This window comes from Indicator indicator, chromosome 29 (assembly GCF_027791375.1).
Source record: "Indicator indicator isolate 239-I01 chromosome 29, UM_Iind_1.1, whole genome shotgun sequence".
NCBI classification, from domain to species: domain Eukaryota; kingdom Metazoa; phylum Chordata; class Aves; order Piciformes; family Indicatoridae; genus Indicator; species Indicator indicator.
The window spans coordinates 12,979,994-13,001,036 of NC_072038.1; the positions used below are offsets into that span (position 1 = coordinate 12,979,994).

The 21,043-nt window shown below is 49.8% G+C and overlaps 1 protein-coding gene across 1 annotated transcript in view; it reads right to left on the minus strand.

Moving 5' to 3' along the window:
• The window catches only part of CACNA1G (calcium voltage-gated channel subunit alpha1 G), a 130,215-nt gene that overhangs the window by 9,256 nt on the left and 99,916 nt on the right, over positions 1-21,043 (minus strand). The window contains exons 26-36 of the mRNA XM_054393724.1: positions 20,721-20,934; positions 18,318-18,368; positions 12,554-12,705; positions 10,438-10,547; positions 9,589-9,722; positions 7,889-7,959; positions 7,473-7,551; positions 7,283-7,404; positions 6,002-6,346; positions 3,593-3,733; positions 975-1,109 (exon numbers count right to left, since the gene is read on the minus strand). Of these exons, the coding sequence (XP_054249699.1) occupies positions 975-1,109; positions 3,593-3,733; positions 6,002-6,346; positions 7,283-7,404; positions 7,473-7,551; positions 7,889-7,959; positions 9,589-9,722; positions 10,438-10,547; positions 12,554-12,705; positions 18,318-18,368; positions 20,721-20,934 (1,554 nt within the window). The remainder of the gene's footprint in view (positions 1-974; positions 1,110-3,592; positions 3,734-6,001; positions 6,347-7,282; positions 7,405-7,472; positions 7,552-7,888; positions 7,960-9,588; positions 9,723-10,437; positions 10,548-12,553; positions 12,706-18,317; positions 18,369-20,720; positions 20,935-21,043) is intronic.

Sequence of the window (21,043 nt, forward strand, 5' to 3'; positions counted from 1 at the left end):
CTGCAGGTTTGTCTAATCTGATTGGGAACTCGCAGGGCTCTCCTCAGTCCAGCTCTCCAGACTAACTCTGACACTAAAAGTCCCCCATAAAATGTTCTCCACAGGCCACAAAATCTTTTGCAGATGATGCCATGAAGCATGATGGGAAATATTGTCACGGTTTAAAAGGTGTTTCCCACATAGTGCTAGTTGGGGTGACAGTCAGCTAGAATGGCAGATTTACCAACAACACAGACACCCAAAGGCAGGGACATGAACAACGACAAAGGAAACAGGAATGACCCAAAAATGCTGGAGAAGGAGCTATGTCTGTTGTACAGCAGAGAAAAAGCACTCGACTGCTACACAGCTAGAAAAATGCCTCATGTTCAGAGAGGAGATGGTTAGGGCAGGGTTCAAAACACTGGTTAGTGCAGTCAAAAAGACACAGAACAGTCAACTCTGTTCTGTTTCCAGCAGGATGGCTGCTAGTAGGAATTCACAAACCAAGCAGCATCTCTGAGGTCCCATCTGATACTTGCAAAATCAAGAGTCTGGCACCAATGGGGTAAAAAGCCTGGAGGTGCCTGTGCTCACAGAGCCAAAGGGTTGCAGGTGACCCCTCAACAGAGGACACAGGAGTCATTAGCTCACAGGTGTCTCTTCCACACAGCATCACTGATTTTTTTCACATGGAGAGGAAATTTCAACCTTCTGCTTTCTAAAGCATTTTTTGCTATTGATTGCAGTGGCAGAAAGCACACTGAAGGAGAAGCAGAATGGAGTCTTTGTTCCTCACAAGGAGCCATGTCTGAGGACAAGCATGGTACCAACCCAGGACCTAATGGCATTGAGGACAATGTCCTGTACAGGGGAAGGGTTTGGGCTGTTTGGAAATGGGCTGGGACTGGCAATGCCATTAGGCAGGAGCAGAGTAGGGGCAGCAGTATTTAGAACCCTGTGAACATCAGAGCATACAGCCACCAGTGATATACATTGCTTTCCAGAGCACTAAGTAAGTGTGTGCTAATGTCATCAGGACAAGAGCCATCCGTCAGAGCTAAGGACCAGGACTTTTCAGAGAGAATATCTGACGTCAGAGACAGAGCCTCCATCTCAGCTAGAGGGATCTAAAGGGAGAGATGATTAAGCATAAGAAACCAGGACATAAATCTTCTGAAAAAAAAATATTCAAATCACCATAATCTAAATACTTCTAGACACTAAAGAAATGTCCCTGCAGTGGGAGAAGCTACATCATGCACATTGTTACTGGAGACAGAACATCAAAGAAATTAAAAATAACAAAGACATGAAAAAAAAAGAGTGGGACATTGGTACCTGGGAGGGAGTTTAAAGCCATCCCCTAATGCTAGCATTGCATTTTTCTCTTCTTCTGTCTAAATGAAGCCAAAGCGACATTACTGTCCTTCACAACAGGTCAGTGAGGCTCTCTCCAGACACGGAGCTCTTGTGGTAAGAAGTGAAAGGTCACTCCGGGTTTGGGAGAGAAAGGGGAGAAAGTGGCCTGCAGCATCTCACCCTGCTGCCAGGTGCTGCAAGGAGAGGAGTTTGCCCTGAAGCGCAGGCTCAGCCCTCCCCAGATCCCCAGCCTGGGTACTTGTCTGGGGCTGGTGCCCACAGCACTGGGGACATTTCACCAGGTAGCCTACAGACCTGGCTCAACACCTGCAGGAGTTTCCTGCTCTGGAGAAGTCCCAGGTGCCTCCTTTTCATTCCTCACTGCATTTCCCCCTATCCTCTATGCCTCATAAAGTCTTTCACCAGCAACATATCTTCCAAGAAAAACCACAGGACCCCAGATCTGCTGCTCTGAAGCTGGCAAAGGACTGGAGTTCCTCACTCAGGGAAACATCAGGGCATCAGTGGGGTGAAATCAACCCAGTGGTGAGTGACCATTGAGAGCTCAAAACTTGTGCTGAGATATGGAGGAGGGTCAGGCCCCTCTCATCTAACCCTCTATTTGATAACTCCTCTAGCACAGTCGTCTGCTGGCAATGGATGAGAGAAGCCTTTGGAGGAGCTGCTGATTTCATATGAGGCCCCCCCCAAAAAGCATCACACAAAGACTGCCAGCACAGGGACAGTGATCCTGAGAGGGATCCACCGTCCCCAGCCCAGGCTGTGCTAGAGCACAGTGGACAGCAGCAGCTCCTGCCTGGTGGAGCTGCTCTGCTGGGAGCTGCTATTAATCAGGTTGCTTTCAGCAAGACCCAGTGCTGCTCTAAATTCCTGACTTGCCTGAGAACATGACAAATGGTGTGAACAGAAAAGCCCTAGTGTAAACACGTCATGCCCTCTTCAGCCTCCTCTCTCCTGAAATTGAGTTTGAAGCCATCAAGACATTTTGTTGGAAACATTCAACCCATTTACAGGGGTTTTAATTACAGGGGAAAAAATAAAACAGCTTAAATGAGAAAGGCCTTGCAAGCTGGAATGCTATATTTTTTCATTACAAAAACGTCAAAACAGTTTTTTTTCCACCGCAGCAGCATTTTCTGCTGAAAAATGTTGTGACATAAAGTTCCCAGCCAGATGTGGCTGAGCTCTGTCCTGACCTCTCTGCTGCCGCCAGAGCTGCCGTCCCCATCCCTCAGCAGTGCCTGGGGGCAGCTGCTCCCTGCAGCCCCACAGAGCCCAGCCTGGGGCGGGCACACAGCGATCAGCTGAAGAGCTTCTCCCCTGTGAAAATATCTGCAGCAGGATTTCATTTCACCTAAACTTGTTCCTTTCCTCTAATGAACCACCCAGTTGGGTAATTTGGAGTGTCAGGGAGCTCCTAAATAAGCACACTGATTTAACAGAAGTCTGCTATTTTTAGACAGAAAGTGGGGGGAAGCAAAAGTGCTGAAGAACCACAGAATGTGCTCAATTCCAGCTGCAGGTGTGCTTGAATCATCACTGTGGTCAGTGCTGCCCTTCAGCGAAAATGCTTGCTCTGAAGAGCATCATGCTGGAGAAAGGAAGGATCTTAATCTAAGAAGTCAATGAACTAATTTTCAGTCCTGCTCACTGGAGCACAACAGCTACTCAAGCATAGCGTTAGGGGCTGCCTTTGCTCACACACTCACTTTCGATCAAAGATGAGGATCTAGTTTCCAGTGACCCACTTGCAAGAAGCCTATTTGGGAAAACCACTCACAGCTGGATCTTCAGGCAGTGTAAGGAGGCACAAAATGTAGAGACCATTTAACGAACCCCAGCAGCTCAGGCCCTGCTCTGGAAAAACCTCAAGCTACACTCCAGGCTCTGCAGAGTTGTCTTGACATTGCCATGGAGCCTTGGTTAGGGGCAAGAAGTCAAACACAATAACCCCACTGAGGGATGGAGATTTTCCCTACGACACTCAGGAACAGCGAATCCCAAAGGGAAACTTGCTGCTGTCTTGAAGAGGAAAATGCAGAGCCTGTGCTTTTGCCCTTGCATTGATCTACATCATAACCTCAGATATGATCTCATCTCCCACGGAATAAACCCAAATGATTTACACCTCAAACCCCTGAGACTGCACTACATAAAGAACTTTAACTATCAAAGGTCTCAGTCAAATCGAGTTTGGATGGAGACTTTGCAGGAAATTAGGAATATTAACCTGGTTCTCAGAGCTGCAATATTCAGGAGCTGGGAGGGCATAATGATGGCACACAGAGCCTGACAGGTTGTCCATCAGCTTCAGCTCTCCTTCCAGAGATCCCTGGATCAGCAGTGATATGGTATCAAACAAGTGCCTCTCCTAGGAGGGGTAGTGTGTGGCATGCAGAGAGAGAGAGCCAGAGGGAGGAAAAAGCAAGGGGCAGGGACAGAGAGAAAGGACAGAGTGTAAAACCCAGAACAGAACGGGGAGACGGGAGCAGTGAGGGAAAGAGCAGCAACAGAAACAAGGGACAGGAGGGGAGAGAGAACAGTGTAGTAAAATCACAGTGAGCAGCGACAGCTCCCCCAGACACCACCAGAGACAAGGCCAACACCGCTGCCTTGCACCGCGGACCTCCCGCTCAGCACCCTCCTTTGGGACAATTCTGGCTCCCAGTAAACAGGGCTGGGTACTGCTGGGATCTGAGCTGCTCGGGACTGGCCCAGCAGCATCTGCATACTTGCTGCTGTGAGCTTCTCTGAGGGACAGCTGCTGTAAGGCTTCTACACCCACTGGCCACACTTGTCAGCAGGAGGACCTAATGCTCCACGCCGGAATCCGTATCCAGAGGGCAGATAGATTGAAACAACCTGACCTGGAGAGGAGCTGAACATCCTGTCCATGCAAGCTGCAGATGACCAGGACGGATACATATCAGGTCTCTAATCCATGTGCCAGACAGGGGTTGAGGTGCCTCATCTGTCCTGGCCAACTTCAAACCAGGTGGCCAGAGTCCAGCCAACAGGAGGTTATAGAGAGCAGGATCTGGCTTGCACAGGCAGCTTGGGAGCAGTTTCAGGCGTGCACCTTTCAGGCAGGGAATGCCTGCCAGAGCCAACGAGATGAGCACTGTTGCTACAGTCACGCAGCCCAAGTGCAAAACCCCTGGGGGACAGGCAAGCCAAAGAGCATGCTGACCACATGTCCTTGCAGGGTCACGTCCTAGGAATTGTATTCCTCTGCTGCCACACTCAAACATCACATTTGTCCTAGAGATTTTGGCTGGGGGAACAAATAGTCAGAATAAAATTTCCTGGAAGTTTTTGAGGCTTCTGTTTGAGTGAAAGGGCAAGAAAGATGCCCTGGAGATTCTGACTAGAATGAGCCCTTTCCAACATCACCTCCAGAGAGGGCAGGTTTAAGAACCTGAAGAGCTGCAAGGGTTCTTCCACTGATTTGTCTTTCAAATTCTCTTTTTGCCGGTGTGAGGATTGATGCAGGACAGCAGTGCTGAAGACAGTTTGCCAGTGCTCTGCCTAACTTGTGCAACAGCAGTTGTTTCTTCCTAGAGGACATAATGAGTTTGGATTTCCCCTCTGGGAAACCTAATGAGTTTGGATTGCCCTGAACTCCTTTTTCCCGTGCCAAAGAGCAGCTTTGGACTCCAGCTCAGACATCAGTGACTCCTAACGGCACCAGAAATTTCCAGTAGTTTAAGAATTTAAGCAAAGCTTAAGCAGGGATTTACTGTTTTTCACCCTTGGACTACAGGTCAAAAATGAGTTTTTCAAGCATTAGAACACTCATTAGTCCACCCTGGGCAGAAGCCAAGATGGGCTGTTGTGAAATCAGATTTAATAAAGCTTGTGAGGGCTGTGTAGAGTTTAACCCAATTTGCAATCAGCTAAGAATAAAAAGGGCTGGGCCATTTTTCCTCTATCCAGTCCACGTCTCTCCTGAAGGACCTGTCTGGGTCTTGACCTCACCTCTCTCATTCCTCAGACTAAGTCTTCATCCACAACCTGCTTTAGGGAGACTCGCTGCAGGTTGCAGCAGCTACCACACCGCAGCCCTACCTGGGCATGGCTCCTGCTGGTGGGAGTTCTGCTACAAGCTCTGGTGAGGGTTTGAGGCCCATCTGGATTATGCTACTGTTACAAGAATCTTTTCTTACAGGCTTGAGTGTGTGGATGGGTTTTAAGTTGAGGTGACATAAATGCAATTTAATATTTAAGCAAATATTAGCCACATTTCATTCCTCTTTCATGTGAAGGTTCCTGGTCTGTGTTAGAAAAGCAAATACATTCTGCTCATCATTTTGCTGCCACAAAGGAACTACCCCAGACTCTGGAGAAGAGGAAATTTGAGGCTAGCTCTGAACCTGGTGGCTTGGGCTTATCTCCAGGACAAATTGCAAAGCTCTCTACCTCCAAACAGATGCAACATGCTGGTCTTGAGACCCAACTAGCGTCTGCTCCCTGGCACATCAGTTCCCATACTACCCAGCAGCCCATCAGCAGACAGCAAGGAATACAAGCCTCGAGGGCAGGGCTCACCCCACCTCCCCCCCCACTGTCCACTTGTGCAAGTCTGCCCCTAGCAAAGGTGCAGGTCAAGCCCTCTTCACTCTCCAACTGAGATTCTCACCATAGGGTAAACTAAGGAGAGCTGAGAATCCACCTTGATCTGCATGGGGTTAGCGCATCCTCGGGGGGTCTCAGACCTCTCCCCACTAGTGCTGCCTGTCCACGTGAAGATGTCTGAGGGGCTGTGCTGGCCAGGGGCAATTGTCTTCATTTCCATCTCCAGTTCTGCTTCGAGCTCTGCCTCCTCCTTAGCCTCCTTGTTGCTCTCCTCCAAGTGCTTCATGAGCACGGCAATCACCACGTTCACCAGCACAAACTGGGCTGTCAGCACGAAGGAGACGAAGTAGATAGGTGAGATGACAGTGTTGTAGCAGGTGGACTCTTGGTCGCAGTCTCTCAGCGTGTCCTGAAACAGGGGGGAGATGGTGCAGGGTTGGGAGCAGATTCCAGCAGGGACCTCGGTCTGCTGTCATCAGGCTGCAATGGGTTATGCTCTCAGAAGAAGAAACTCGAGAGGACTGGGCAAATCTACTTGCCAGTTAAACCTCACATTTCTGTCTTAGTCACCACAAGAAGGCTCAGAGGACACTGGCCTTGGAGCATGCAACAACAGCCATGGAGACACCTTGGAGCATGCAACAACAGCCACAGAGACCCTGCTGCTCCACAGGAAAGACTGCTTTAGCAGCTTGGACACCAAGCACACTAGTGAGGCAGAGGGATGCAAGGGCAGGCAGGGTGCAGCTGCAACCCATCAGCTATCCCACAGCTGCTGTCCTTGCAGTCATTCCTTCCTCAAGTTCACATCCTACCATTAACACTTTGGCCACCTAATGCTGACCATGGGCTCCAAATGGGCAGAGAAGTGATCCCCTTGAGCTAGCTGGCACTCCGCATGCTCCCAGACAGGATTTCCCTTACAAGAGCATGCCTGCACTGCCAGCCCCTCAGGCAGACTCTCAAGCATGTGTTTTCCCAGGGAAAAAAAAACCAAACACAAAGTACCAGCAGCAACAGCAGCAACTGGAGGCTTACAAGGGAAAAATAAACCTGCTGGATGTTACTGGGCTGAACTCTTGCTCTGCTGGAGAAATAAGGCTCTTCGTTTTTCCCCTTTTTAAATTGCTCTCTTAGGATAAAAAAAAGGAACTTATGGAGTACGCCAGGAGGCTGCAGCCACAGGCACCACATTGCTGGGACGAGAGAACACAATGGGAGCCTTCGCCCAGGGCGCGGAAGTGGAAAGCGGCACAGCGCGGGGCGTGCGCGTCCCGGTCGGGCAGAGGGAGGAGCTCCGGAGGACACAGCTGCAGGCAACGCTCAGCCTCCATGGGGCTCTCACCTTCATGATCCCGTTCCAGTTGTCCCCCGTGGACACGCGGAAGAGGGTGAGGAACGCCATGCCGAAGTTGCGGAAGGTGGCGTGGCGGCCCAGCCCCTCGCAGGGGTGGCTGTCGTCGCACTCTGCGGGACAGGCACAGTGTCAGAGCCTGGCGCCCCGCGCCCGCCCCCCGCCCATGCCCCGCACTCACCGAGGTCTCCAAACAGCTCCACTCCAAGAGCTGCAAATATGAAAAACAACAACATGAAGAGAAGACCCAGATTCCCCACCTGGAAAGAGAAAAAGAAATGGGGGAAAACAAACAAAACAAAACAAAACAAAACAAAACAAAAAACACAAGAAAAGAACATTCATTGATTTTTTTTTTAATTTGAATTTTTTGTTGTTGTTGTTGTTCCAGACCTGTTTCTTGCTGCATTCTTTAATCCAAAACTTAAATTGCTTCGGGGGAAAAATGACCTCAATGTGAGGACTGTATCTCAGCCTGTGCTTCGAAGGGGAAATAGGATTCTCTAATGACAGCAAAGATAAAATGATTAGCATTCCTCCACAGCAGGAAATGAGCTCTGGGCCAGAGGAGATCTGCTGCGATACGGCAGTGGTTACCTGTGGCAGCGCCTGCATCACGGTGTCCAGCAGGGCTCTCATCCCTACAGCCATCTTCAGCAGCTTCAGCACTGCAGAGAGCACATCGGGACAAGGCAACACAGTGTTAGCACGGAGGCACAAACTCAGTCCTGCTCCCAGGGCCACAGCTTATGGGAAGAGCAATGTGAACTCGTGTGGAGCTGCAGCATTCCCAGCCCACTGCACATCGCCCCCGCTGCCCCGGCAGGATCCAAGCCCAGCAGCAGCAGCCACCCCGAGGCTGCAGAACTCCTCCTCGCCCCGTCGGCTGCTTCCCAGCCCCGCCTCATCCGTGCTGGCCCCGGCTCTTTCCCCACTTCTCCTGAGCTGTCAATTCCCAGCCCTGGGACTACTTTCGCACTTCCACAGGCTTCCCACCACCGCGATTCCCTGAGGAGCTGGATCTGCACTTGTCTTCCAGAAGGGTGCGTTTCCAGTTGCAAACTGCCTGTATTTCTAATGCTGAGGGATCCGATGAGCAGCAAAACCACTTTCCCTCCCCCACACCTTGAGACATCAGCATTTCATTTCTCCTCCAGCCCCTGCTTTTAGATGAGGGCAGCAACCAGACCAGTAATACCTCAGAGCAGAATGCTGCCCTTCAGGAGGGCCTGGGAGTGCTTTATGGAGGGCCTGAGCACTCACATTTCACATCTTCATCATTTGGCCCTGAGACATCCCTGCTCTGCAAACTCAGGCCCTGAAGAACCTGGCTCCCAAGGCAGGTACATGCTGGGACAAGTGTGAGGGGACAGAGGATGCAGAGGGCCAGGGCATGCTTTGCCACCAAGTGAGGAGAATAAAGTGCCATGGGAATTTGCATTTGTTAGATGTTTGTTGTTTAAAGCCAAGTCAAGTTTGTGTTCTCTAATCCCTGTCAGGGATGGCTTTGATCTGACTGATTTTCATAGAATCATGGAATCATTTCAGTTGGAAAAGACCTTTAAGATCACGGAGTCCCACCACTAACCCTGCCCTACCAAGCCCACCACTAAGCTGTAACTCCAGGCACCATATCTACATAGCTTTTAATGACATCCAGGGTGGTGACTCCACCGCCTTCCTGGGCAGCCTGTTCCAATGCTTGACTGCTCTTTCAGTGATAAATTTTTCCTAACATCCAGCCTAAACCTGCCCTGGTGTAGTGTGAGACCATCCCTCACTAGTTACTTGGGAGAAGAGACCAACCCCCACCTCACTTCAACCAGTGCAAAGCACAGGGGCATAATCACCTCCCTGGTCCTGCTGGTCCTGACAGAGGTCAGGATGCCGTTGGCTACCTGGGCACAGGCTGGCTCACGTTCAGCTGCTTATCAGCACCCCTAGGGCCTTTCCCAGTGGACAGCTTTGCAGCCACTCTGCCCCAAGCCTGGAGTGTTGCTTGGTGGTGTTGTGGCCACAGTGCAGGTACCTTTTTGGGATTTACAACCACAGCTATTTCTCCTTTATTTCTAAGCTCTCAGCCTTCAAGTCCCTCTCAGACAGAGACACATGGGCAGCTCTTTGGCTCCTTGCAAGTATTTCCCCCATTGTTATCTTATTTGTTTACAGCCTGTGGATGCCAGAGCTATGCACATCACGATGGGGATGTGCCACAGAAGCATTTCCCAACACTTAGCTCTCTCCTGGAGGGGACCCTGCACCTCGAAGAGAAGCCAGTTGTGCTTCACCCATCTCACCTCGAGCAATCCTGAGCACCCTCATGATCCGGATTATGGTAGGGTTAATTGGTAGAGAAGCATTCACCTCGATCTCTTCCAAAGTGATGCCCATGATAGACAGCAGCACGATTGCCAGATCTAATTGATTCCATCTGGAGACAACACAAAATGAAGTTAACATCCACTGAGGAACTGGGCAGGGGAGGCAGCCTGCTTCACACAGATTCCAGTCATTGCAATGGTCCTAGCTCTCAGATGAATCTGCAGCATTTTTCTGAGGGTGTTACACAAAAGCAGCTCTGTTATGAAATCCTCCTAACTACTGCATCTCCTTAGAGGACCAGCCAGTTCCAAAGCTCTTCCTGACTGAGGGCAAACAGAAACAAAAGCTGGGCAATTTTGTGCCCAGAGGCTGCAGTCATCAGGGCAGGCACTGCAGTATCTGTCTGGCCACCTCTACACATGACACTCGTGGAGCTCAGCGTGAGACCCAGGAAGAACCAGAGCCCATGTCCAGGCCTGCTGACACTGGGCAAAGGAAAGGCCCCAAGGATTCGCCCCAGGTCTGAGACAGGTACCCAAAACATGGGCAGAGGATGGCACCATCCCTGGGTGGCTGAGTGGTCAGTGCCAGCACTCTTGAGATTAACACTAAAGGAAGAAAAAGTGGGAGGAGAAAGATTCACCAAGGACATAATATCTGCCCAGCTCACATCCCAAGCCTCCACTGAAGCAGGTTTGTCAGTCACACCAAAAAGCATTGTCAGTCACACCACTGGGAACACAGCAGGGGCCAGGACACCACATCTGGGCAGCTGTCACCAGAAAGGTGCTGCTGCCCAGCAACCAGGATGGAGGTTTTGTTACCTGTCTTGGAAGAAGCGACGAAACCCAAAGGCAATCAGCTTGAAAACAGACTCCAGGACAAAGATAACAGTGAAGATGTAATTGCAAATCTTCAGGGCTTCATCAAGAACCTGTGATGTGGACACAGGAGCAGGGGTAGATACTAGCTCTGCTGAGGGCTTTGCTGCCTGCAAACCTCCCCTCTTACAACTCATCTCCAAACTACAGACAAAAGGCTCCAGCCGTGGGCTCCCTCCCATGAGAAATATCCCGGGGAAGAGTCCCAGTACTTACGGAAGCACAGACTACAGTGCTGCCTGGTCCCAGCCCGGCTGGTGGAGCTCTCAGGAGGGGCTAACACAAACCCAAGGCACAGCTCAAGCCCCGGGGCGGTAACAGCCCCAGCCGCAATCGCTCGGGGAGCGCAGGAGCTGCTTCCTGTGCAGGTGCCAGCAGCGCAAAGCCCCTCCTGCTCTCGGCAGGAAGCTGAACTTCAGCCACTTGCTGCTTCCCGCACTGCCGCAGGAGCCCGGGGCTGGCCCAGCCCCTGCAAGTGTGGCCAAATGGCCCCTCTGTAGCAGCCTGTCACTCCTCACCTTGAGCTCTTGGCAAGGAGCAGGACAGAGGGGTGCCAATGCCAGCAGGAGTGAGTGCCTCGCATTTCCCTCTGCTAACCCTTTCCTCTGCACAAACCACAGCTTGGCCATTAGCTACGGGTTCCTCCTGGCTGGGACAGCTGCTGCCCAGTCAGGCATTAAGCCATTTCACTCCAAAAGTCCTTCTGGTGAAAGAGCTCTGTGGTAGCAACATCCTGCATGGCCTCTTCAGTAATGTGCATTGAATTTGTCACTGCTGGCAAAGGGGCAGCAGGAACATAACAACATTACAGTCCTTCCTTTCTATGGGCACCTGCAGCATCTCCAGCTGGAATCTCATCCCAGGGCATCCTGGGGTATCCCACCACCAAGCCCCTTCAGCACCAGCATGCCAAGCATTCTCAGTTTGGATACAGAGCTCTCTGGTACGTGCCACCCTTTGACTACCTGCAGGACCCCTGCCAGCAGTCACCCAGATCAGAGGAACTGGGGGCTCTGCTTCAGCCCGGCTCTGACCATGCTGTCATCTTGGCACAGCCCAGCCTTAAAGTTACTACACAGATGCTGCATACCAGAGGCTTAGAGACAAAATGTTATTTTCCTAAAGAGAATTAAAACCAACAGCCTGCCCAACATCTCTATAGCACACCAGAAAGCACTGCTGTGGGGAGACACCTGCCCAAAGCCATTCCAGCAGCAGCTCCTGAGCCAACAGCTTACTCATCACCAGTGACTGAGCCATGCAGTGAGCCTTCCAGGGTGCTTAAAGGTGACCTGAACAGAAACAATCGATTGGCCTGGTGCCCTTTCACATTTTGGCTTCTTTATGACAGGCTGGAGGATGTTTTTTTCCCTCTTGCATGTCTAGGTTGTCTGAGGGCTTTTACATTAAGCATTCAAATCCAGTCTTAAAGCATATTTCCCACTATTGCATGTTGCATTTATTAAATCTGGAAGTGGCTAATAAAAATAAACACAAGTGACATGGCAAAGGCAGCCATTTCCATTTCATTCTCAGGCATGAGAGACTTGACAGCCCAGGACAGGCTGCGTTCATTTTCAGAGTATGACAAAGACTCAGGAACTGAGCACACTAATATACTGAAATGTATTTTAAAGAGCAGGATGGAACGCAGTGCCTGTGAAAATTGGGCCCTGTGGGACATTGGCAATTTAGAACAAACTTGCAAAAAAGAAAAATTTCCAAAATTCTTCTTTTTCCTTTTTTTTTTTTTTAAATCAGAAAAGTCAAATGGGAGATGTCAATGATGACCTTGCCTAGCAAATCAAACCTGTTCCCATCCTCATTCCCAGAGCAGTCTTTTGCACTTGGCTAGAAGGGAAAGGTACAACCAGATCCAGGTACTGAAAGTCACAGTTTGACCTGGAAGCCAGCTCTAGGATGGGTCTCTCACCAGGGCAAAGGGACAGGCTGGGCATGGTGAAGTCTAATACTGAATCTGGCCTTAACCCTGTCCATCAGCATATCCCAGCACAGCTGACCACGGCCCCCCACCGCTTGCCTGCCTCTGCCCCAGTACCTTGGGCTGCTGGTAGTGCTCCATGGCCATGGTGATGACATTGAGGCCGATGACTCCAGTGATGAACAAGTCCAGGTAGTGGCTGGTGCACATCTGGTGGATGAGCAGGCGGAAGCGGGAGTAGTCTGAGTAGTAGGGCTTGCACTGAGCCTCTGCACGGGGAGGAGAGCAGATAGACACCATCAAGGCCCTGCCCTGCGTCCTTCCACAGCCACAGGACCCGCACTGCCCAGCTCCAAGAGTGACACAGTCTAGACTGATTACAGCCACATGCTGTCTCTTTTATCACCTTCTCTCTTGCTGGCACATTACCATCTTTGATACACAGCAGGGCTCCTGCCATCTTATGTCCACTAAAGGTCTCCCGTGGGGCATGCGCTATACTCACAGCCTTACAGCATCAGGGATGAGGTGAGCTGGGATTAACGTGCTGCTAGAGAATGCTTTCCCTGGAGGGAAATTTCAATTAAATTTCAATTAAACAAACAATTTTTGGTTCTGCTGATCTTAAAAGTGCCCAGAGCATCTGAAAACCCAGTTAAAAGTCAGAAATTTGGGACAGATTTTACTAACAATGGCTTAAAATCATGAGCTGTTGAGTTAGATGTAGTCTTGGAAAGAGAATTCAGCCATCCTGTGTTCTTTGCAATAAACTGCAGAGTGAGCAGAATTCAACATCTTGGCTATCAGAGCCCTGAAAAATGGTCCATAAAAACATCCAGGCAAACTGATCAGTCATCCTTAGCAATTAGAAAATCTGGACAAGAGGATCAAAGCTCATGGACCCCCATGTTCCTACAGACAAACTCATTTGCTCACCTAATCTCTAACGAGAAAATCCCAAGGCTGAGCGTATAAGTCCAAACAATTTCCAAGGAGGCATTATAATGCAGATTGAAGTGGAAAGGACTGTCTCAAGTATGTCAGAGTAAAATATCACTCTCATAATTAGATGATCAACTGGCTATGAAAATTACTGAGCTGTAAAGAATTGCAGGGCCTGATATTTAGTGTTGCTGAGTAAATGTGCAGGCTGATACATGGAGCAAAAAGTTGGACAGAATGAAGCCACAAAGCATAGGTTTGGGTTGCCCTTGGGGAAAAGTAATTTTAGAAGATTATATTTGGCCTGGAAATAGAATTCACTTTGTCAACAGCCAATGACACTGCAATCAAAGCCATAGATTGAATGGTTTGGGTGCTCCCTGTTTCATAATGTGACCCTGAAAAATGAGAGGAGTTGGGTTTGCTCTTAGAGACAGACCTTTCCCTCACAGCTCATGGGCCAGAGAGCAATCACTCAGCAGCTTTATTCTGTAGGGGTTTGGAATGTCCAAAATTCTGCCTCGATGCCACCAGACGAAAGGCAGGATGAAGACTCACTTACTGCTCTGAGCTTTAGGTGATCTGTACCTGAGTGCTTGCTCCTGGTATCGACAAGCAGGGCTGCAGAATGAAGGTTCCTGCTCCCATACATTGAGTGCTTGCGAAAAAGCGGACTGGTAGCTGCTGACTCACTCCCAAGACTTTGTCAGGTACCTCAGAATCTGCATAAATCTCCATAAAGTGGAGGTGTCTCGATCACATTATGCTAATTTATGAGTAGCAAATTAGCTAAAATGTTTGAATACAATTAGGTTAGGAACAGAACCTATTTTAATGAACCAACTTATCATTCCAGAAAGGAACACCATCGTAACTGGATCACTTACTGCTTCCACATTTACCTGCAGTTCACATTCAAATAAACACTGTTGCTGTTTCTGCTTTTTCTGATGGATTTGCTCATGAACAATGAGACTGGAATTTGTGTTTTCTCTTGGCTGGGACTAACAGGCAATTCCAAACCCCACAGAACAGCACTGATGCCACTGGAACACGGGGAGGATTTAGAGAGAGGTTGTAAAAGGTCTTCTGTGCAGGGCTGCTGCCCTGGATCAGCTGGTGGCTGACCTGATGAGCAGGGCTGCCAATCGTTCAGATCTGCAGAGGCTTCTCCCCTTTGCACCTCCCTCTCCCCAGCCCCTAAGCTCCTTTCACCTTTCCCAGCACATGGCCCCAGGATTCCACAGCCACACATCTGCACATGTTGCTCTGGAAGGTGCCCTTGCAGCCTTTGCTCTCGGAATGTTTCACCCTTCCCTGTTAGCTTTGCTGGGAGGGAATCTGCCAGCCCTGCTCATGAATCCTGCCACCACGTGACACTGGTTCGCACATTCGGCCATGCAGGTTAGTGCAGGACAGGAATCACCACGAGATGAACCACACAAGCTGGCATGCTGCCCAAGGACCAGAAACAAACCTCGACTGTGTCTAAGCGGGCAGGGACCTTTCTGAGCAGAAAAAACATTTCCTTGTCCTTGTGCAAATCCCCTTCCCCAAACTCAGCTCTGCAGAGACGCTGAGTGCCGCTCGTGTGGAACTGCCCCTGTGCAAAGCCCGTGCCCACATCACACAGTCCCAGCTGAATTATTGCAGTAAAGATCCAAACAATACCAACATCTTGGGAAATACAGACATCTGTTAAAGTCCAGGTGGTGAACTTCACAACTAACACAACACCACACTACTGTACAATACACTGTGTCAAGAACAACAAGAGCTCTCGGTTAGTCTCAGTTATCACTGGAGAGGTTAACTTGGCTTCCTGGCACACATGGCATTGAAGAAAAGAGGAGGAGAGCAAACAAACAAAAGAAGAATTGGCAGGATGAGAATGTGAAAAGATGGGGAAATACAGCAAAAGCCCGCTACGAGACATGGGGCTGGTAAACAGGGTGTAAATCAAGCTGCTTCACCGTGGCTGGAGGCCAGGCGTGGGGGAGAGGGAGAAGTTTCTCAAATGTAGGTATTGTCACACTGGGGAAAATTAGCTCAGACAGCAGAGCCTGAGCAATCTCCAAAGCCAGATAGGAAAGAGATTTTGCAGCCATCTGAGAGCTGGTTTGGGAGAGTGCCATCTGCCTGTTCTTCCTGGGCAGCGGTGGTCTAAGGGGACCACACCAGCAAGGGCACCTACCCGGCACAGGGGCACTCAGCTTTGGCTTATTGTTTTTTATGAGCTCCCAACTCTAGTTGTTTCCCAAGCAGATACTCTGTACTCCTCTTAGCACCATCCTATGGGATTATAATTGATCTCCTTTACAAGGGCTGGGAGGCAGAACACAGCAGCCCCAATCTCTGTTTGGAGGTTCCCAAACCCAGCACCGTCCTCTCCTGCCCATCTGGAAAGGTCCCACTGCTGCTGTGGGACAAATGCTTCCCTTTCCTAGGGCTGCTCTTTCAGCCTTGGTGATCACAGCCCAGGCTCAGGGCACTAAACCCTGAGCTTCTGTTTGTCTGACAGCCCTAGAATGTGACCTGTGAAATGGCACCAGCAGAGCAGCACTGGGCACAGCCCTGTGTTGGACAGCACCAGTGGCAGCTGCCGCAGGGGTGATGGGGCCAGGGCCACTCTTTTCCCATCGACTGCATTTTCCTAGGTGAGTGATCAGGCTGGGCATGAGGCTCCAAAACATCTCCAAAGAGCATCTGACTCCCAATAATGCCCTGTCAAGAAAGAAATTGCCACTTTCCCTGAGGTGGCTTTCAGGCAGGAGGTGTGTAGGCACAGGAAATTGGAATTCACGAGAGTGGGACAATTCCATTACTGTCTCCTCCAGCTTCTTCCCTTTTCTGTAATGAGGGAATTAACTGCTTTGCAGCTCTGAGCATACCTGCAGGACAGCAGTGAAGCAGTGAGCAGTGAGCCCGTGACGCAGCTGGATTCACAAACTGTATCAGGAATATTCTTAGGTTAAAAAGTGGTTTGCACTGAAGGAATTTTTTTTCTTCACTTAAACACAACATTTTGCTTGGCTTTTATTGTACTGAATGGATAAAATAATAATAATTTTTTAAAAGGCAAAATGGAAGATGATAAATTATTTCCATGGAGAAGAATCCAGCCGTGATAGAATGTAGACTTGAAATTAAAAAAAAAAAAAGGGAACAAAATGAACTTACTTTATCTCACTAAGCACCAGGCAGCAGCATGCACACACAAGCCTCCAGCTTATCTTAACAGGAAGAGAAAACCAGCCCTCTGAGTGCAGTGATGTGGGGAAGGGTCGGGGTCACAACTCCAGGTTTCTCATTGAACCACAGGAGGTTCATCTACAGCACCTGGGACTGGTTCCCCCTCACTGTCAGGTTCAGAAAGAGAATCCTCCTGTGCCCCCATGCCACCACCTGCAGAGCAGCCTGGCACATCCACCATGGCTGGACCCAAAGGAGGGGCAACAGAAGGAGAAACAAAGCACAGAGGCGCCAAACAAGGACTGTAAAGGCAAACCCAGAGTGCTTCTGAGTCTACTCAGGGCAACAGAGGCCCTTGGAATGAGTTCAGTGCCTTAAAAACAAAAGAAACCCTCCTTGATGGAGCTCTGTAGGAGCAGGAGAAGAACCACAATGAAATAAGAAAAAATAGACAGCCCCCCACACCCAGCAACACCCAGTCCTCCTGCCCCGTGGCACAGGAGAGGACAGGAGAGCTACTGAGGAGAGTGAGAATGAGGGGAAGAGATCAAAGCACCAGGAGTGACAACATGGGGGGAGTGAGGATTTGCTAAAGCATGTCCTGACGGCTGCCAGCGAGTCTTTGGCAGTCCAAGGCAGGACCCTGAGGCTCCCTGAGCTCCCCTCTGCAGCCAAAGCTGACAGCCCTCACCTTGCCTCACCCTGCAGGGAGACCTGGCAGTGCCCTGCTCCTGCGCAAGCAGGGGCAGAATGCTCCCAGGTGAGAGTCTCCGTGGCACAAGTTTCCTGGCACACTGATTTTGTCAAAGCCTACAGTTGCATTTGTTCCTGTGCTGGCACCTCTTTAATTATTCAGGCTAATATTCTTAAGCTATGAAGCACACCAAATGCTTGCCAGACCAAAGCCTCTGCCAGAAATGAAAAGAGCAAGGGACAGGTTTGCAGCCCCGAGCAGTGTCCTGACAAGACCCTAAGCCAGGGGTGGGTTGGGGTGGCCAGGCCAACCCCCCAGCAGTGTTCAGCCCAGCTGGTCCCTCCCCACTAGCACAGGGCTCGACATGGCATCTTTATTTCTCTTAATTCACAAGATGCCCTGGGCTTGGAGCGACTCTCAGGCAATAGGAAAAGTTTACACACTGGGCAGCACAGCAGCTGTGTCCCATGTCCACAGGAGGGCTGCTGCAGGGTCAGCTCTGCACCACACTGGATTTTACCCTGCTGAAAGCAGCTCTGCCTCCCTGCAGCATGGCATTCAAAGAGCAAAGAGCAAGGGCTGGAGAAGGAGTGGGATTAACCTCCCTAAGTGGGGCTGCCTGCCATCCAGAGACACTCCTGTAAACTACCCAGACACTCCTCATCTGGTGGTTGGAAAGCTAAACAACAGAGGAGCAGCTTCACAGCCCTGCCATTGCTCTCTAGAAATGAAAAGAAAGTTTAAAAAAAGAAGGAAGAAAAAAAAAGCCAAAAAAAAAAAAAGCCATGAAAATCTGACAGTCTTAATGAAAACCAGCAAAAAAAGAACATACTGAAGAACATAAGATGATCACAGGGTAAATGAAGGGTTTGCAAGTGTCAGTCCTGAGCCAGGCCTGCAGACCTGCAGCTCAGTGAGCCGCGTGTGCCGTGAGGAAGCGAATGAGCCTTGCACCACACAGGGGTTTAGTGGGAGCCTCCCAGCAGCGGCGGCCAGCGTTAGTGACACAGCACTACCAGGCAAGTGGGACGAGACGTGCAGGCTTCCCAGTACCTTGCACTGCGCTGGCTGAGCTCTCCATTAACTCATCATCCAGCATTAGATCTAAAAGAATGAAAGGGCATTAATCACCTGCAGCACACCAACACCTCCCGTCCCTGCCGGAGGCCCCTGTGGCTCTCGGGGTCTCTGCTGCCTCTACCAGGAATGTTTCCTTATGGCATTCTCTCCTTGGGCCTCGTGGAGGGTCAGCTCGCACCCATGGTGGAAAAGCACAGGTGGAAGCCCAAGAGACCCCTGAGAAAACCCTCACTTGACGAGGAAAGAGAAGACACTCCTTAAAGATGGATTTTGCACACATCCTGCTGGGCCAGAGCACCTTACAGCAGCCACCCCCCTGCCTGCATCTCACCAGGCTAGGACTTCTCATGCTTTTGTGGGCTTCAGAGCTTCAGCTGTACAACTGCATTTGAAAAGTCTGTGATGTGCAACCAGCTACAGGTCTGCAACTGTCTGCATCTGACAACCACAGCTCAGTTCGGGCATCAGGAAGCCTGGCTGAGAGGAACCCCAGCACAGATGCTGGCACAATCAAAGCCCTACTTAGTCTTGGTATCATCTGCAAGTTCCCACCATGCAGAAGGAAGCTAAGCAGTGACACCCATTGCTCTGAGGGCAAAGCTGGACATGGTCAATTAAAATCAACATTTCAGGGAATTTGAGTTGGGAAAGCTGTTGTGAAGCAATTTGGAGAGCTTCAGACTTGGCTCTTGAAAGGTTTTATGGTGACTGAGTACTCAGCAATATTTGATCCTCAGTAAAATAGCTCTTTATTGCCTCTTTAATTAGGCATGTCATAAGACTGAATGAATAACTGCATCTCCAAGGATGGTTTGTGACTCCTTCCTGCAGGGAAATTTCCCAGTCTCGCCTCTTTCCTTCCTCTAGCTCCTGCAGCATTATAACTCAGGTCACTAACAACGGCTGGGCCTCTGGTTGTCCTCTACAGCAGAGCCTGCTCTCCAAACCTGCAGTTGGAAATAACGATTTTTCTATTCAGCCTTTGAACACATTTTCCAACTCATCAGCCTGAAACTGTGTTTGGGAACTTGGACTGACCGAAAGAGCTTTCTAGGCATTTCCTTGATGTGCAAAACAACAGAACAATTCTTTCCATCTGTATCCCACTTAACTGAGAACAGTCTAACGTGTCCTCCACCGCTCCCGAGGGAAGCCTCCATCTTTCCTCTGGCCATGGAGGAAGCCAGGCTCGACACAACCCGCAGTGTGATCCAGAGGCTGCTGCGGTGCATCCTATTGGTTACAGAACCTGTGAAGCTCATAGGACTCAAAGATGTGACCAAAAGGCAGTGCTGGGTGAGTGCTGAGCTGGGAGAGGCTGAGACACTGCTGTGGTACCTGGTTGCATGCCTAAGCCTGTCACAGCTGTTAAACATCTCTTGGGCTATTACAAAACCAAAAAAGACTTAACTTTAGCAGCTTTCAGAACAAGAGGCTGATCAGACACCTCCTAAACAGTACTGAAGTCTGTCAGAGATAGAGCAGAAGTATAAAGAGGACACAGAGAGAGCAGCAGGGAGGGAAAACATCAGGCCACAGACACGAAGGACAACAGAAGAAGTTCACTCAGAAGAGAGAGCATGCAAGGGGCACCCCCAACCCATGGCCTCTTCATTTCTTACTTATTCAGCCAAATTAAAAGGAAAAATAACTAAAAGATGAAGGCCACGCTGGAGACTTTCGGCAGAGGGGAGGTCTGGCCTCCTTTCACCTTTTGTGGGCAGGGCTGCAGCCCTGCACATCCCCCTTGGACTTTTATTCAGTTTCCATCAGCTGTTCTGCCTATTCTCCTCAGCTGCTGCTTTCCCTGATCTGTATTTCTCAAGCAAATTCATTGATATGTTTCTTTGAGGGGTTCTCAAGCGTTACAAGGATGAGGTGGCTCCATTATTTTATTACACTCTTGAACGGCAGTGGTGCTACTGTGCCAGTAAATAACTCTGCATGATAAATGGGACAGGTAACATCACTGTGGCATTACAAGGCTGTAATAAACCAAATAGTGAATTCAGTTATCAGCAACAGTTCTCATGACTCAGAAGATTTATGATGCCAGCCAGCACTGCTGATCTTTGCAGTTGTCACTATTTGTGTAACACTGAGCTCTGCTATCCAAGAAGCTCCAGGTCTGATTTTTATTACATTTTAATTTCAACAACCTCCAGTGGAAAGGTCACTGCAAATCATGCAGCCATTGAAAAGGCTTCTGTGGCTCCTTGCTCAGCCTAAAACAAGACTATTTCCTTCATGCAAATTTTATAGCTGGACATGCTTTTGGGAGAGGAACAATCACCAGACATAAGGCAGGGAGGGGAGGGAAGAGGGAATTGTGTGAAGGTCAAGCAGGACTCAGAAAGATGTGGAAAGACTACCGACCAGCCATCTGTTTCTCCTTACTCCTTCTCTTTTTCTCCAGCCGGCGAAGCCTCTTCTCCTCCCTCCTCTTGGCTTCTTCCTCCTCCTGGTGCTGCCGACACTTGTGGAAATTCTCCACCACCACCCCCACAAACATGTTGAGGACGAAGAAGGCCACAATCAGTAGGAAGGAGATGAAGTAGAGGAGCATCCATGGATTGTAATTCATGACTGGCTGCAAAGTGGAGGAAGACAAATGCCAACTGAACCTCAAAAGGGAGCAAGTTGCTGCAACTGCCTCACCCTCCAAACCTGCAGATGCCCCTCTGGGGCAGCTGAGTGTG